The sequence below is a fragment of the Taudactylus pleione genome, unplaced genomic scaffold (assembly GCF_031769625.1).
Source record: "Taudactylus pleione unplaced genomic scaffold, aTauple2 ptg000016l, whole genome shotgun sequence".
Classification (NCBI taxonomy): domain Eukaryota; kingdom Metazoa; phylum Chordata; class Amphibia; order Anura; family Myobatrachidae; genus Taudactylus; species Taudactylus pleione.
Window position 1 is genome coordinate 44,956,300 of NW_028284418.1, and position 14,851 is coordinate 44,971,150.

Here is a 14,851-nt window from a genome sequence, read left to right on the forward strand (position 1 = left end):
AAAACTGCATATAGCAAAATTACATTCTCTCTTCAGATGGCGAATGCTGCCGCTACCCTTTCCTTCCCTATGGGAAGGAGTCCCGGGTTGTGAACAGGTACCTTTTCGGATTACGCCGCCTGTCAGGCTCCTTCCACCGGACGCCAGAGCTCTTGTGCGAATGTGTGACCTGTGTCATTGCTCCTAAAGGATTCACTGCGCCGAAAGGAGCAGTGAAAGCTTTCTGGGAGACAGCTGATTTTTGGATCAGCTGTCTCCGCGCTGGAGCAATGATGAATTGCTCTGGCGCTCGCATCGAGAAGAAACGTTAATTATGGGTATCCCTGATAATTAAAATGTTTATTTAAGGTTCGGACCCCGATAATTAACATGTTGAATAGACCTCCAAGTGCCTAAGGAATTGGTTTTTATCTGGCACTTATTCTGTGCCTTATTTCCATGCGTGTACTGAGAAGAAAAAAAACTGTGTGCACCAGACATAAGGGAGATGATTCCGAGTTGAGCGTAAAGTCGCTGTTTTTGCAGGAAGCAAATACCAGGACTAATGCAAGGACCTGTGTGGTTTTAAGCGGGAAGCTGCTCAACACCTGGTTTCAGTGTGGACACCTGTTTCAGCCATACTTATTACTTACATCTTGGGCTGCTAAGCCAGGGCTGCGTTTGCAAGAGTGCTTATATTTGAAGTGTAACTAGAATTTTTAAATTGAAGCTGGAGTTATTCAGGAGTTAAATAGGAGGAGAACAGAAGGAGAAACTAACAAATCAACTATTCCTGCTACTAAGGACTGTTTTTAAAAACCACCACACTTCCAACATGCCTATGGATTGTGCCTGTACCTGGATCCCCAATGCTGCTCACATCCCTCCTGACCTCCTCATGCAATCTGCTTGTCCACTCCAAAAATGCCATACCAAACGATGCAGCAAGTTGACCCCTCTAATGGACCTTGGTTGTGGCCCCAAATCTTGAGGCTTGGTGAAATTTGGATCAACTCATTGTCCTTTCCTCTTAAGTTTAAACTAACCCTTACATAAATGTTATATTACTGTCACCCTTGTATCCAGCCAATCTGTTTCACCCCTGTCTGTCGGCCCCCTCCCCTTAGAATGTAAGCTCTCACGAGCAGGGCCCTCTTCCCTCATGTGCTTCTCCTTCACTTGATTATACTTTAATATACAACAGTACCCCACCCTTGGTTGCCGACACCATGCTGCTTATCTAAGTGTTATGCAGGAATGTATTAATCATGTATCTGTCCTGCATTGTTTGTACTGTTAATAACTGTTTTCTTGTGTGATCATTTCTTTATGTATATTGTAAGGCTCTGCGGAACTCTTGTGGCGCCATATAAATAAAGGATAATAATAATAATTAAATACTTCTCCCGTCAACAGCAGCAACGGTCATCGTTAATATCAGCACTTGCACCAGCCAAATGCTAGGTCCAAGAGATCCGTCTGCAGCAGGCTTCCCTTCTCCGAACACACAAATCATAATAGCGCTGACCTCTAAGCTGCACGCTCTCCACGCTCCCACAAGACAGGACAGTTCTGTGCGATCACACGGTCTCCTCCCAGTCCCTGAAATGCCCATTTCACGTAACGCGAATTCCGGCAAAGATCCATCCAACTCAGAAATGGATCGATATACAGATGCGTCCAGTTAGTTTGTTACCGATCGTGGTACAAACGTACCCGTGAATCGCACTATGCGCCACGCTATGGCGCGTCACCGATCACGGGAGTGCGTCTCCATTCAGACCTATGGAGACGCACTAAAGCATCCCCGATCGCCGGAGTGAGTCTCCATAGGATTGAATGGAGACGCTATTGTGCATCCCAGATTGCGGGAAGGCGTCTTGTGCGTTATGAGCAACAATGAAGCTGGGCCCATCTGTATGCAAAAATGGGTAAATTCGCTCCTGTGCATGCGCTATATACGATCAGTCGCTATTTGTACCTGTCAAATAGATGCATCCGACTAAGTCAGCCCCACAGTGTACATGTCATTTACTTTTGCTATTGTACTCACCTATAAAGTATTCTAAAAACATTGGACAACCTTTCACCCTTTAAACCTGATTAACTGAAGGACTCAAAGTGATCCTTCTAGCTCCTGCAGTGAGGCAAGGAACCTTGCAGCTTTACAGTATGTCTGACAATACGTGTGTGCCCTGCTTCTATATGTATGAGTATGTACACAATAATGTATGTAATCATTAGTGTGCCATTTAAAAAGATCACGATATGTTAGCATGCAGTTTTACAGTATCTAGAGGACAGTATGTCTTTCACTTCCTCATTTTAGATTAGAGATGATAGATTATATGTACATAGATACAAATACTGTACACACATATAAATACACTTTGCTATGGAACAAGGATTGAATCCTAAGCACAAGAGAAACAGATAGGCAGGAACCCATATTATACTTAAACCAGTCTGGCATTGAAATATTTTATTATCCTTCTGTTAATGACATGGCAAGAAATAACAGTTATATAGTAATAAAATTGGCATTACAATTCCCTTCGTCACATTAAAAAAAAATGTAATTCCATAAAAGTACAGGCTCTTCTTATTCCTGGTGATCATTTGCAATCTAAAATATTTTGTTAATGACAAGATTGCACTCTCCCCCATCAAACATTAGGTAGTAAAGCCAATACCGAGGATGGCTCCAAAACAGATGCAAGGAAGGGGATGAGAAGCTTATTAGTTTTAGGTATTGCACAGGCTAACATCAGATCATTTAAAATATTGTATTTACATTTGCAAGATACAATAGCTACATAATTTAAGTACAAAACCATACTAAAAAATAGGAAAGTAAATAACAAAAAAAGAAAAAACAAAAAAGGTCAGCAATACAGTACTTTCACTGTTAGGAACTTCAAAAACACTACCGATGTCACACCCGTAGATGGCAGTATGCACACAACTATATACACAATTGCCAGTTACTTGCAGTACTACAAAATGAACTCCTAAGTCACAGGCTGCAAATCAATGTGTGAATAAAATAAAATAAAAAATCCACCGTTGTAATGTAACAAAAGATAACTTACGGTCAAGTATTTATACTTGGTCATAACCAGCTGTTGGTCCTTTAAAATAAACTACTATTTTACAGACCTGGATGATGAGCAGGAACTTTAATATCGGAGAAAGTCACTAAATTTAACCAATGCTAACCATGCGATATGGCATTTAGAAACGTATTTACAAAGATAACTGGGCATCTATCACCTTGTTATAACTCATGAACCAATTTTTTGCATGGTAGTGAAGAGTTTTATTATATCCCTGATGTCCATTAAATTTGGTCAACTGTGAGAAAGGCCTCAAATAAGTGATTGTGCGACTTGTACATTTAAAAATGTCACCACTGCCCCCATTATCACAATACCACATCGGTGCGAGATTTAGTGTGTGTATTGTAGGGGTGGACATCGGTGCTTCAGATTCCAAATATACCCAGGATTCTCAGCCAACCAACTAGAAGCTGATAAGACCTGAAGTCCCACTCCTAATATACAGAAAAACCTAAACCTCCCCATTCAGACCAACTGGGCTTTCAGCAGTCTGGTGCGTAACAGGACTGATGAACAGGGTGAATAAGCCCTCTTAGACATTTCACTTTAAAGGAATATAAACCAAGTTAGATTTATTACACAGAAATATTTGGTCCTTGGTACACTGACACAAAAAGCATGCTATTAAAATTTGGATGCTTATTCATACAAATATCTTACAGGCAGCATTCAGACATCACAGAGACATGCACAGCATTTAATTCACTCTCACAATTCCATAAACCATTGATTTTAGACACTAAAATGGCTCTAGGTATCACCGTGGACTACAGTCATTTCCGCATATGTAGTGCATCCTGAAATTTGGTACTGGTATATCGGGCATGGAAACCTTTTTTATTGATGGTATCGTCTGTGTGGAAGCGAATCATGATGGAGTCCCCAGCTGAATAGATTTCTTCAGGAGGCTAAAGAAAAGCAAAATAGTTTTATTTAGTGAATAAATAGAAATACATCTGGATACAGGCATGGGATATATATAGCATTTTTATGAATATACTGTGTATAAAAGTGTAATCATGTCACACTATAGATCGTATAATATGAGATATGGTAAGAACTTACCCTTGTTATCTCTGTTTCTAAGTCCATAGGGTTCCACAGGATACCTTGGGGGGGTATAGGTGATGGCGGCAGACATCGGCACCTCAGAGTTAAATTTTCAGCCTCCCACTGGGGTTCCTCTCCTATACCCCGCCCCCGAGCCAAGGCAAATCAGTTACGTAAGAAGCCATAGGCCGGAGGAGAAGAAAGAGAGAGAAGATAGTCTGGAACACACAAGAATCACATTCTCACCAGAAGGAGATGGAAAAACCGGTGACCAGAACAAAGCCCATCTGCAGTACAGGTGCGACAAGGCGGGAGTCCTGTGGAAAACCTATGGACTTTGTAGAAATAGAGATAACAAGGGTAAGTTCTTACCATATCTCATATTTTCTACTTCAGGATCCATAGGGTATCCACAGGATACCTTGGGGATGTCCCAAAGCAGTATCCTTTAAGGGTGGGGACGCTCTTGTGCTGAAAGGAGAATCCGCCGCCCGAAGGAAGCATCCTGAGAGGCGAAGGTATCAAATGCATAATACCTCACAAAGGTATGGACAGAAGACCACGTGGCAGCCTTGCAGAGCTGAACAGCAGAGGCACCATGATGAGCTGCCCACGAAGGACCCACAGACCGAGTAGAATGAGCTTTAACAGAGGATGGTACAGGAAGGCCCTCGTGAATGTAAGCCTCAGAAATCGCCATGCGAATCCACCCTGCCAAAGTCTGCTTAGTGGCAGGCCATCCCTTCTTACGGAAACCATAGAGGACATAAAGAGTCCGACTTCCGAAATGAATTGGTACGGTCAACATAAATCCTTAGAGCACGTACCACATCCAAGGAGGCCTCACCAGCTGAGAGGTCTGGGGAATTAAAGGCCGGCACTATGATTTCCTCATTAATGTGGAAACTAGATACCACCTTAGATAGAAAACCAGGGCGAGTGTGAAGCCCCGCCCTGTCTCTATGAAAAATCAGAAAGGGAGGATGACATGAGAGAGCCCCCAAATCTGACACCCTTCTGGACGAGGTAATGGCCAGAAGAAACACAGTCTTAGCTGTGAGCCATTTTAAATCCACTGAGCCTAGTGGTTCAAATGGCGATCCTTGGAGAGCCCTAAGGACCACAGCCAAATCCCAAGGAGAGACTGGTGGAACAAAGGGAGTCTGAATATGAAGTACACCTTGCAGAAAGGTACGGACATCAGGAAGAGTAGCACTCCTACGCTGAAACCACACTGAGGCGGCAGAAACCTGCACCTTCAGGGAAGCAAGGCGAAGACCGTGATCTAAACCCACCTGTAGGAAGGCCAAAACCCTGGATATCCCAAACACCTGAGGATCATAGCCTCTAGGGCGACACCATTCAAAGAAAGTATGCCACACTTGGTGGTAAATTCATTGCAGACGCAGGCTTCCGAGCTCTGAGCATGGTGTTAACCAGTAGTCAGTCTCTGTACAAAGGTAGAGAGAGAGACACTACTGTGAACACTGCGTGAACTACCAGGGAGGGAGAATTAGCTGTTTCTCCTCCAGGTAGAGTGGAGCAGGGTGTACGTCATACCTGCAGGCACAACCGCATTGTAATTAGGGGTGTGCACCGGCCACTTTTCGTGTTTTGTGTTTTGGTTTTGGATCTGGATCTTTCTTCGTGTTTTGGATCTGGATTGGTTTTGCCAAAACCACCCTTCCGTGTTTTGGGTTCTGGGTTTTGTGTTTTGGATCTGTATTTTTTTGAAAAAAAGCATAAAAACAGCTAAAATCACAGAATTTGTGGGTTTTTCGGCTCCTATGCTATTATTAACCTCAATAACCTTAATTTCCACTAATTTCCAGTCTATTCTGAACACCTCACACCTCACAATAGTGTTTTTATGTCCAAAAGGTTGCACCGAGGTAGCTGGATGACTATGCTAAGAGATACGAGTGGGCGGCACAAACACGTGGTCCATCTAGGAGTGGCACTGCAGTGACAGACAGGATGGCAGTTTGAAAAACTAGGCCCCAAACTATACATAATGCAAAGAAAAAAAAAAGAGGTGCAAGATTGAATTGTCCTTGGGCCCTCCCACCCACCCTTATGTTGTATAAACAGGACATGCACACTTTAACAAACCAAACATTTCAGCGCCAGGGTCTGCCACATGACTGTGGCTGAAATGATTGGTTCGTTTGGGCCCCCACAAAACAAGCTGGCAATTAATCTGTCCCTGCACAAACTGGCTCTACGGAGGCAAGATGTCGTCCTCATCCTCCTCATCCACCGATTCCTCACCCTCTTCAGTGTTGTGTACATCCTCATCCTCACAGAGTATTAATTCGTCCCCGCTGGAATCCACAACCACAGGTCCCTCTGTACGTTCTGGAGGCTGGTCTCCCTGGAAGAGTTGATAATTCATTTTATGAACATCATCTTCTCCACATTTTGTGGAAGCAACCTCCTACGCCTTTCGCTGACAAGGTTCCCGGCTGCACTAAACACTCTTTCGGAGTACACACTGGAGGGGACCTCCAAATTGCTTCTTTTTCCTGCCAGTACAGGTACGGACTGTCTGACATGCCTACTTGGATGCTGTCACCGATGTAATCCTTTAATAGACAGACGCACGCTTGTCGCTGCTGCTTTGAGGATGCAAGTGCGGCTACAGCCCACACAATTCACAAAGACAGAAAAAAAGAGAAGAATATTTTTATTGTTTGTGTAGCACACTTTGAGGGTGTCACCACCCTTTAACAGACAGACGCACGCTTGTCGCTGCTGCTTTGAGGACAGTATCATATGCAGTGACAGTAGACTTGTCAGAAATTGTTGGCACGTCCTTCAATCCGGACCAGATGTCCAAACCAGCCCTTGACTTATGACACAGGCGCACGCTTGGCGCTGCTACTATGTTGATGCACGTGCGGCTACATCGCACACAAGTCACAAACACATTAAAAAAATAGTTTTTTATTTTCTGGAGCACTTTGAGGGTTACACCACCCTTTAACAGACAGACGCACGCTTGTCGCTGCTGCTTTGAGGATGCAAGTGCGGCTACAGCCCACACAATTCACAAAGACAGAAAAAAGAAGAAGAATATTTTTATTGTTTGTGGAGCGCACTTTGAGGGTTACACCATCCTTTAACAGACAGACGCACGCTTGTCGCTGCTGCTTTGAGGAAGCAGGTGGAATCTAGACGGGATTTGGAACCGGGGACACACTACCTCCATCAATTGTGTAAATCCCACTGCACTAATGGCGGATACCGGATGCACGTCTAACACCAACATAGCAGTCAAGGCCTCAGTTATACGTTTTGCTTCAGGATGACTGCTGTCGTACTTCATCCTCATCGCTAGGGACTGTTGGAGGGTCAATTGTTTAGTAAAAGTAGTGATGTTCCTACTTCCTCTCTGGGATGATGAACAACTCCCAGCAGCAGCAACAGCACTAGGAGGAAGTGGTTCTTGATCTTTCCCTATTTTATTTTTATCGGAGAAAGTTTGGTCCTCCATTTATGTTATATTGATATATACGTGCGGCTAAAGCGCACACAAACACAGAAAATATTTTTTTATTTTTGCTGGAGAGTAGTGCACTTTGTGGGTTACACCACCCTTTAAGAAATGAGCCAGCCGGCTCTTTACTTATGGGACACGGCGCACGCTTGGCGCTGCTCCTTTGTTGATGCACTTGCAGCCACAGTGCACACAAGTCACAAACACAGAAAATATATATTTTTTTGCTTTGGACTGGAGTGTACTTTGGGGGTTACAGCACCCTTTAACGGTCAAGCCAGCCGGCCCTTTACTTATGACACAGGCGCACGCTTGGCACTACTTTGTTGATGCACATGCGGCTACTACGCACACAATTCACAAACACAGAAAATATTTTTTTTTTTGTTTGGAGTGTACTTTGGGGGTTATAGCACCCTTTAACGGTCAAGCCAGCCAGCCCTTTACTTATGACACAGGCGCACGCTTGGCACTACTTTGTTGATGCACGTGCGGCTACTGCGCACACAATTCACAAACACACAAAAAATATTATTTTTTAGCACTTGGGGGGAGCACCCCTGATGGACAGAGCACCCCCTGGACAACACTACAGCACCCCTTTAGGACTGGGACACTGCACAGGACTTTGGAGTGGACACAGCCCCTATGGAGAACTGACTGCACAATACAGTCCAGCCAGCCCCTATGGACTTTGAAGTAGTGGACACAGCCCCTATTAACAACAGCAGCACAGCACAACACAGCCAGCCCCTATGGACTTTGAAGTAGTGGACAACAGCAGCACAGCGCAGCACAGCACAGCACAACACTACTCTGCACTACACTACACAGCCCAGCCAGCCCTAACTCCCACCCTCCCTCTTCACTGTCCACAGCCGAGTGAGAAAATGGCGCCGACGCGGGTACCTTATATAGGATCCAAAACCCGCGAGACTCAGAAGGCGGGATGATGACGTTTTGCCTTGATTTCAGATCCGAGTCAGGCGGGAAAAGTCGAGCCTAACTCGGATCTGGGGGGCTCGGATTTCAGAAATCCGAACCCGCTCACCCCTAATTGTAATAGCACCCAGCATGCACTGGGTATAATGCGACCACATAGCATATACATACATATATATATACACATAGTAGTAAAGCAAAATACTAGTCCTGTCTGATGCTTGTCACGCCGCAGGAACTTACTGCATAAATATGGCAGTGCAATACCAATTCTCACAAATACATATTTTATATATATATGTGAGAAACCCTCAGTGTTCACATCACCCTCCGCTAACAGTACTGAGCATGCGGCACGTTATAGCTGAGGCGAATAATCACGTTCACTCTCAGACATGATGAGTGCAAACGATGTGTATGTGAAGCAATAAGCACCCTGCAGCACCGCACAGCAAGGGAGAGAAAGACAGGGATAGTAAAATGACTGACAGTCAGAAGTGAAGTACAGTCAGACAGCGCTAGCATATAGTCACATACAATGCAGAAATAAATCACATGCACTACAAGCACTATGATCATCTACGCAGACACAGAGCCTAGTAGGAAACAGTGCTGCATACACTGACCTCAGCGGAGTAGAGGTATGCGGGGGACCCGGACCGCAATGCTCTCTGTAAGAGACTCCAGCAGCGTTCGCCACTTTTATTAAATGGCCGCCGCGGAGCTGATAGGAGACAGGCCCGGGAGAGGAACGCTGCCACAGCCCGCCAGACCACTGTGGAAAGGCACTGTGCAGCGGGGGAGGCGCCGCCTGTGAGACAGGGAAAGCACACACCCCTGGCATGCTATTACTCCCTGGGACACTGGAGCATTTTCCATACTGCTGCAGTCCGCTGTCCCTGGTGGTCTAGTGGACGCTTTGGATCAGTACCTTGCTCCACGCGCAGCCTGTCCCCAGGGAGCCCCCTGCCTAGGGGCAAATAAGACTGTGAATCGGTGGTAACCCACCGCGGGTTCCCGCCGCTTACCTGAATCCCCATGAATCCGGCCACAGTCTGGAATACCGGATCCCCGCTAGCTGAGACCCTGGTACCCGAAAGCATCCCCGGATCAGTACTGGCGTTCTGGCCCGGCGGGGTGAAGGAGTGGCAGCATGGACCTTTAATTAGCTTGTCCATGCTGCCTGCTCATATCATCGCACCAAAAGCTGCTGGAAGAAACTTCAGGGGCTGTCCAACAGCCCCCCTCTGAAGAGGTGATCCAACTCCGAGCCGGGCACCTACAAAACTGATTTGTCTTGGCTCGGGGCGGGGTATAGGAGAGGGACCCCAGTACATCCTGGGAGGCTGAAAAATTAACTCTGAGGTGCCCGATGTCTGCCGCCATCACCTATACCCCCCCAAGGTATCCTGTGGAACCCTATGGACCCTGAAGTAGAAAGTTACTTTACATACAGTTAAATACATATAAATACATTAAAAGTTTAATCAACAGCACTTTGATTAGGACAGCCAGAGCTGGTAACATTGTAGGGACAGTTTAATATTAACCAGCTTCCCCATGGTGCATGCGTTACAGAGTGTACACACCAAGGCACTGTTGTAATTGAGACGCATAGGGGGCAAGGGTATAATTCGGGAAGCTGGCGGACACAATGCCGACCGCCGGCTTCCCGACTGCTTACTCCTGGCGAGGGTTAAATGATAGGCGTCTAAATCTAGACGCCTGTCATTTTACTGACGCTGGGAGACTGATCGAAGGGATGGCGGGGTCTGAGCGCGGACAGCCGAGCGCGGGGGGTCGGGGGGGTTAGGTTTAGGGCTCCGGGGGGGACTTAGGGTTTAGGCACCCCCCCGGGAGGTTAGGGTCAGGCTAGGTGAAGGGGGGGTTAGGGTTAGGCACCCCCGGGGGGAGGTTAGGTTAGGCGGCAGTGAAGGGAAGGGGGGGGTTAGGTTTAGGCACGGGGGGAGGTTAGGCACCCTAAAGGAGGATTAGGCTTAGGGGGTAGAATTAGGTTAGTTTATACTTACCTTTAGGACGATCGGGATTTCCTCCTCTGTTGGGCAGCTGCTGCCGCGGTAAATCATACCGAATGCGGGGGCAAGTTAATTGATTTCACTATTGGCTGGTAGTGTTAGGCGCCCAACGGAGCAATTCAAATGTTACTCTGCTAGGGCGCGAACAGCTGCCAGCGCCAGTATTTCTGCTGAGGCGGCGAGAAGAAATGTGCGATAGATTCTGTTTTTGGCTCCCGATGTGCTGGGTGTTCCGCGGCGGTGACTGAGAGGTGGCTATTCAGGCACGTGGGGATGTGCCGTCTAATGGGTGTGTCATTGAACTGGCTGCAAACTCAGATGCTTAATCGCGCACATTGGAAGACATAATCTAACGGAGAATCTGCACCTAGCATTACTTACCAGATAGCTTTCTAGTATTAACTATCTACACTATTTGTTTTTCTTTTTATATGAACAATCAATAGTTTGATACACCAGAACGCAGAGGAATGGCTATTATTGTTGGGATTATGTAAAGATATCAGTGGAGAACGCATGCGCAGGGACTTGCAGCACACAACATAATAAAGCACCAGTATTTCCACACACACTGATTTACCCGGCAATAGCTTTTGCCGGCTTCGCCGATTGTTAAATAAGGAGAAGCCCCAACTATGGCTCCTCTTACTACAATAAATAGATCTCTAACTATTAACGCTTACTGATTCTAAACCTAACCGTTTCCGCAAGTAATTTAACACTTTAATAATAATATACAAAATACAGAAAAAAAAAAAACTGTCTATTGTAATTATGATTTCCCCATTAGCTTATGTCAAAATCTCATAGCTACCACATCATAGCAATCATCGTCTATACAGTATAGGAAGTTGAAAAGGAAACAAATATTCCAATAAAATGTCCTATACAGAGCTTGAATGGTTGAGCTTTGTCCTCCTAGGTAGTCTTATCTATTACACCCACAATAATCCAGAATAGAATGAATCTTGCAGAATTTAAATTTCCTACCCAGAATCAATGTTACCAATATTTGTAAAGATTATGTTTTTAACCAATCATCATTCACATAACATCACCAGCATATGTTTTAAGCAAATGATCGCACACAGTGGTGTATATGGAAGTGAAATTAAGAGTCTGAAAATAAACCTTTTGAGTCGTCAGAGTACGGGGTGGGACATCAACCAGCATGTTATCTTCAAAGTAATATATAATTGACACATTTATACACCAATTAAACACGTACCCCTGATCCACAGTATCTAGCTAGTCGTGGAGCGGTCGTGTCATAACCATCATAAATTTCCATGTAGTCATAACCACAATCTGATTCTTCCTCCATTTCGAATGTTTCAAAAATTAATTCTACTCCATAGCCATCTTCTGCTACAATGACCCAATCACAATTAGACTGTACCGGGTAATTGTTATCACCATACTGAGCATGTGAATACAGATCCTTTGTTTGAATCTCAGCTTTTAATCGTCCTCCACATTCTAAAAAAAAAAAAAAAAAAAACATAAAATATGTATAAAAATACAGTAATATTAATCCTGAAGTTCCTCATAGTGATGTCACTTGCTCCTAGAAAACTCCAAATTCTACTGGATATTGATTATTAACTTCTAAAACTTGTGCTTTTAAGCACATTTACTATGAAATTGTAGAACTTTTGTTTGAGAAGATCTTTAAAAAAATAACCAATCATATCACATCGATGTGAATACTTTCTTGAAACTGTATTCAGTACATACTACATACTTCACATGGGTTGGGTACGGAAACCCGACAGTCAGAATCCGGACAGCAGCATCCCTGACTGATTTCTTTGAGTGTTTTAACCCTTACCCTCCCCCTAACCCATCCCTCCCGCAGCCTAACCCTAACCATCCCGTCCCGCAGTCTAACCCTAACTATCCCGTCCCGCAGTCTAACCCTAATCCTCCCCTCCCAAAGCCTAACCCGAATACTTACTGTCAGGATCTGTCGGGATTGTGACCGTCAGGATTCCACTGTCGGTATTGTGACCATAGGCATCCTGAGGGCTGGGACCGTGACTGCATCCCCTTCACATTTAAGTAGTTATCGGTAATATTTTTTTATTTGATTAAAGTGAGAAAAAAATAACTCACAAAAAAGACAAAAACTGAACTGTCCATGTAAACTTAAAATGTAACAAGTTACAAATGACGTAAAATCACAGGCACAGGATGATTACCTTCACATGCCCTGAGAGAAAAGAGACCTAGAGACTGTACATACTACCAGCTAGAATGCACCTCATTCACCAAGATGTGATTTGGAAGCAGCATTAGTTTCTGCTTAATGTAACCGGACACAATAGAAATACGGGCTTTCCCGCACTGAAAAGAAATGCTGAATTTGTCTTTCTTTATGCAGCGTGGTCTCTCTAGGTTATTATAAACACAAAGCAGGTCAACCTAGGGAATTGCTTGAATCCAGAACTGTAACGTACAAGGAGTGTATTTACCAAAAGGCCCTTGTACCGGCATAAACATGTGGTTCTTTTGCCGGCAATAGGGCTTCGCTCTGCAAACGCCGGCCATAGCTTTGTACGTAGAATTTCTTTTTAATAAGGATATGTCTAGTACATGTTCTGTCATAGTCACATTACAAAAACTTTAACTTGTGATTTGCCAAAGCTTGCCATTCGTTCTCTTTATAATTACAGGACTGCCAAGCATCGTTCCATCCACCAGTATGTTTACTAAGAGTAGATAAAACCGAATCTGACATTAAGGACTAAACTGCAATGTTATTTCCAGTACTTCACCTGACATTACAGATGCAATGAGATGTGGTCACATACCTGTACTGTATTTAGCCTGAAACCCTTTCCTCTGCACTGATGCATCAGAATAAAAGCGCAGAAACATATTGCTTGTTGTGGCAATGACAGCTTCTGGCTTGCTGCTGCCACAAAACCGTCCGAGAATGGAAAATTTGCTGCTGGGTCCATCGTACAGTTCGAGGTGGTCGTAGGCACATTCCTGGTGCAGTTCAATTTCAAAGTCATTAAATACCTACAAGCGTAAAAGTCATAAAGTTGTAAAAACAATCTGAGCTTAGGTGTAAATGAAATAGTAAATTCAGGGAGCAGTGATGAGAAACCCTGGGAAGCATTGTTAAAAATGATCACAAATAATATGATCTGTGCAGCCTGATCTAGTTCATGTGCTCTCCTGAATATGTATTGAAATAACTTTTACGGTGGATAAAATAGCTTACATCTGACAAAGGGCCTGATTCAGCAAGGAACGCACAAATGCAGATGCACGCAATCAGGCGATGTTCGCAGTCTGCGCGTCAGTCTGGGTCGCAGTGCGTGAACTGCTCACTGATCCGCAAAAGCGAGCGCAGTGAATACGCAGACCCAGGCAAAAGTGATTGACAGGAAGTGCCGTTTGTGGGTGATACGGAGAGTGATCGGCCGAACGCAGGCGTACCAGTGCTTTCACACCCAGCTACAGGGGCGTGCAGAAATTAGCCACTAAGATGACGGACGCAGCCTGGCATCCCTCTGCGTGCAGGAAGTCTCTCAACTCCTGCAGCAGGGTCAGGTCTACCTTTAGTCTGCATGCTGCTCCGATGTTACTTGATGTTCCCGATGTTTTCACAGCCTTGCGCATCAGAACGGACATTAGCGGACGGTAAAGGGGGCGGCATTATGTAGTGCTGGGCGTCTACATCTTTGAGCTGCAATTGCCATGTGCATGCATTCATTAGCATATTCTCACAGCTGCCGGGTGCGTGCGTCTGCATTCCTGCGTTCCTTGCTGAATCAGGCCCAAAATGAATAAGAGAAAACAAAGTTAACATAAAGGTCTGATTCTGAGTCGGATGCAACTTATCTTGCTGCGGCAGCTAGATGTACTAATGCGAATACCCGCGCAGATTCATACATATAGTCACTGTTTGTGATCATAGTCAAAACCGTCATCATTAATACCAAGACTTACACCCACACCATGCTGGGTGCAAAAGATCCCTAGAACCAAGAGTCCCGAAAAGCATAAACATGACTCAATTGCACGGAAGCCTGGCGACACTCATTGCACGGAAGCCTGGCGATACTCATTGCACGTAAGCCTGGCTACACTCCATCGACCACTCCAATTAAATGGATCTCTTGCATGCATTCCCAAAGGTAGCTGCACAGTTGACACCCAGAAATAAACACTCATTCCATAGAGAACCAGCCATGCACGGAAACTCCGTCAAG

At 44.9% G+C, this 14,851-nt stretch overlaps 1 protein-coding gene across 2 annotated transcripts in view; it reads right to left on the minus strand.

The window, feature by feature from the left end:
- Nucleotides 1–2,492: 2,492 nt before the first annotated feature.
- The window catches only part of TLL2 (tolloid like 2), a 195,175-nt gene continuing 182,816 nt past the window's right edge, over nt 2,493–14,851 (minus strand). For both annotated transcript variants that reach the window (XM_088473853.1, XM_088473859.1), the window contains 3 exons: nt 13,439–13,652; nt 11,854–12,104; nt 2,493–4,006 (listed from right to left, as the gene is read on the minus strand). In XM_088473853.1, coding sequence (XP_088329979.1) covers nt 3,872–4,006; nt 11,854–12,104; nt 13,439–13,652 — 600 coding nt within the window. In that variant the 3' untranslated portion in view covers nt 2,493–3,871. The remainder of the gene's footprint in view (nt 4,007–11,853; nt 12,105–13,438; nt 13,653–14,851) is intronic.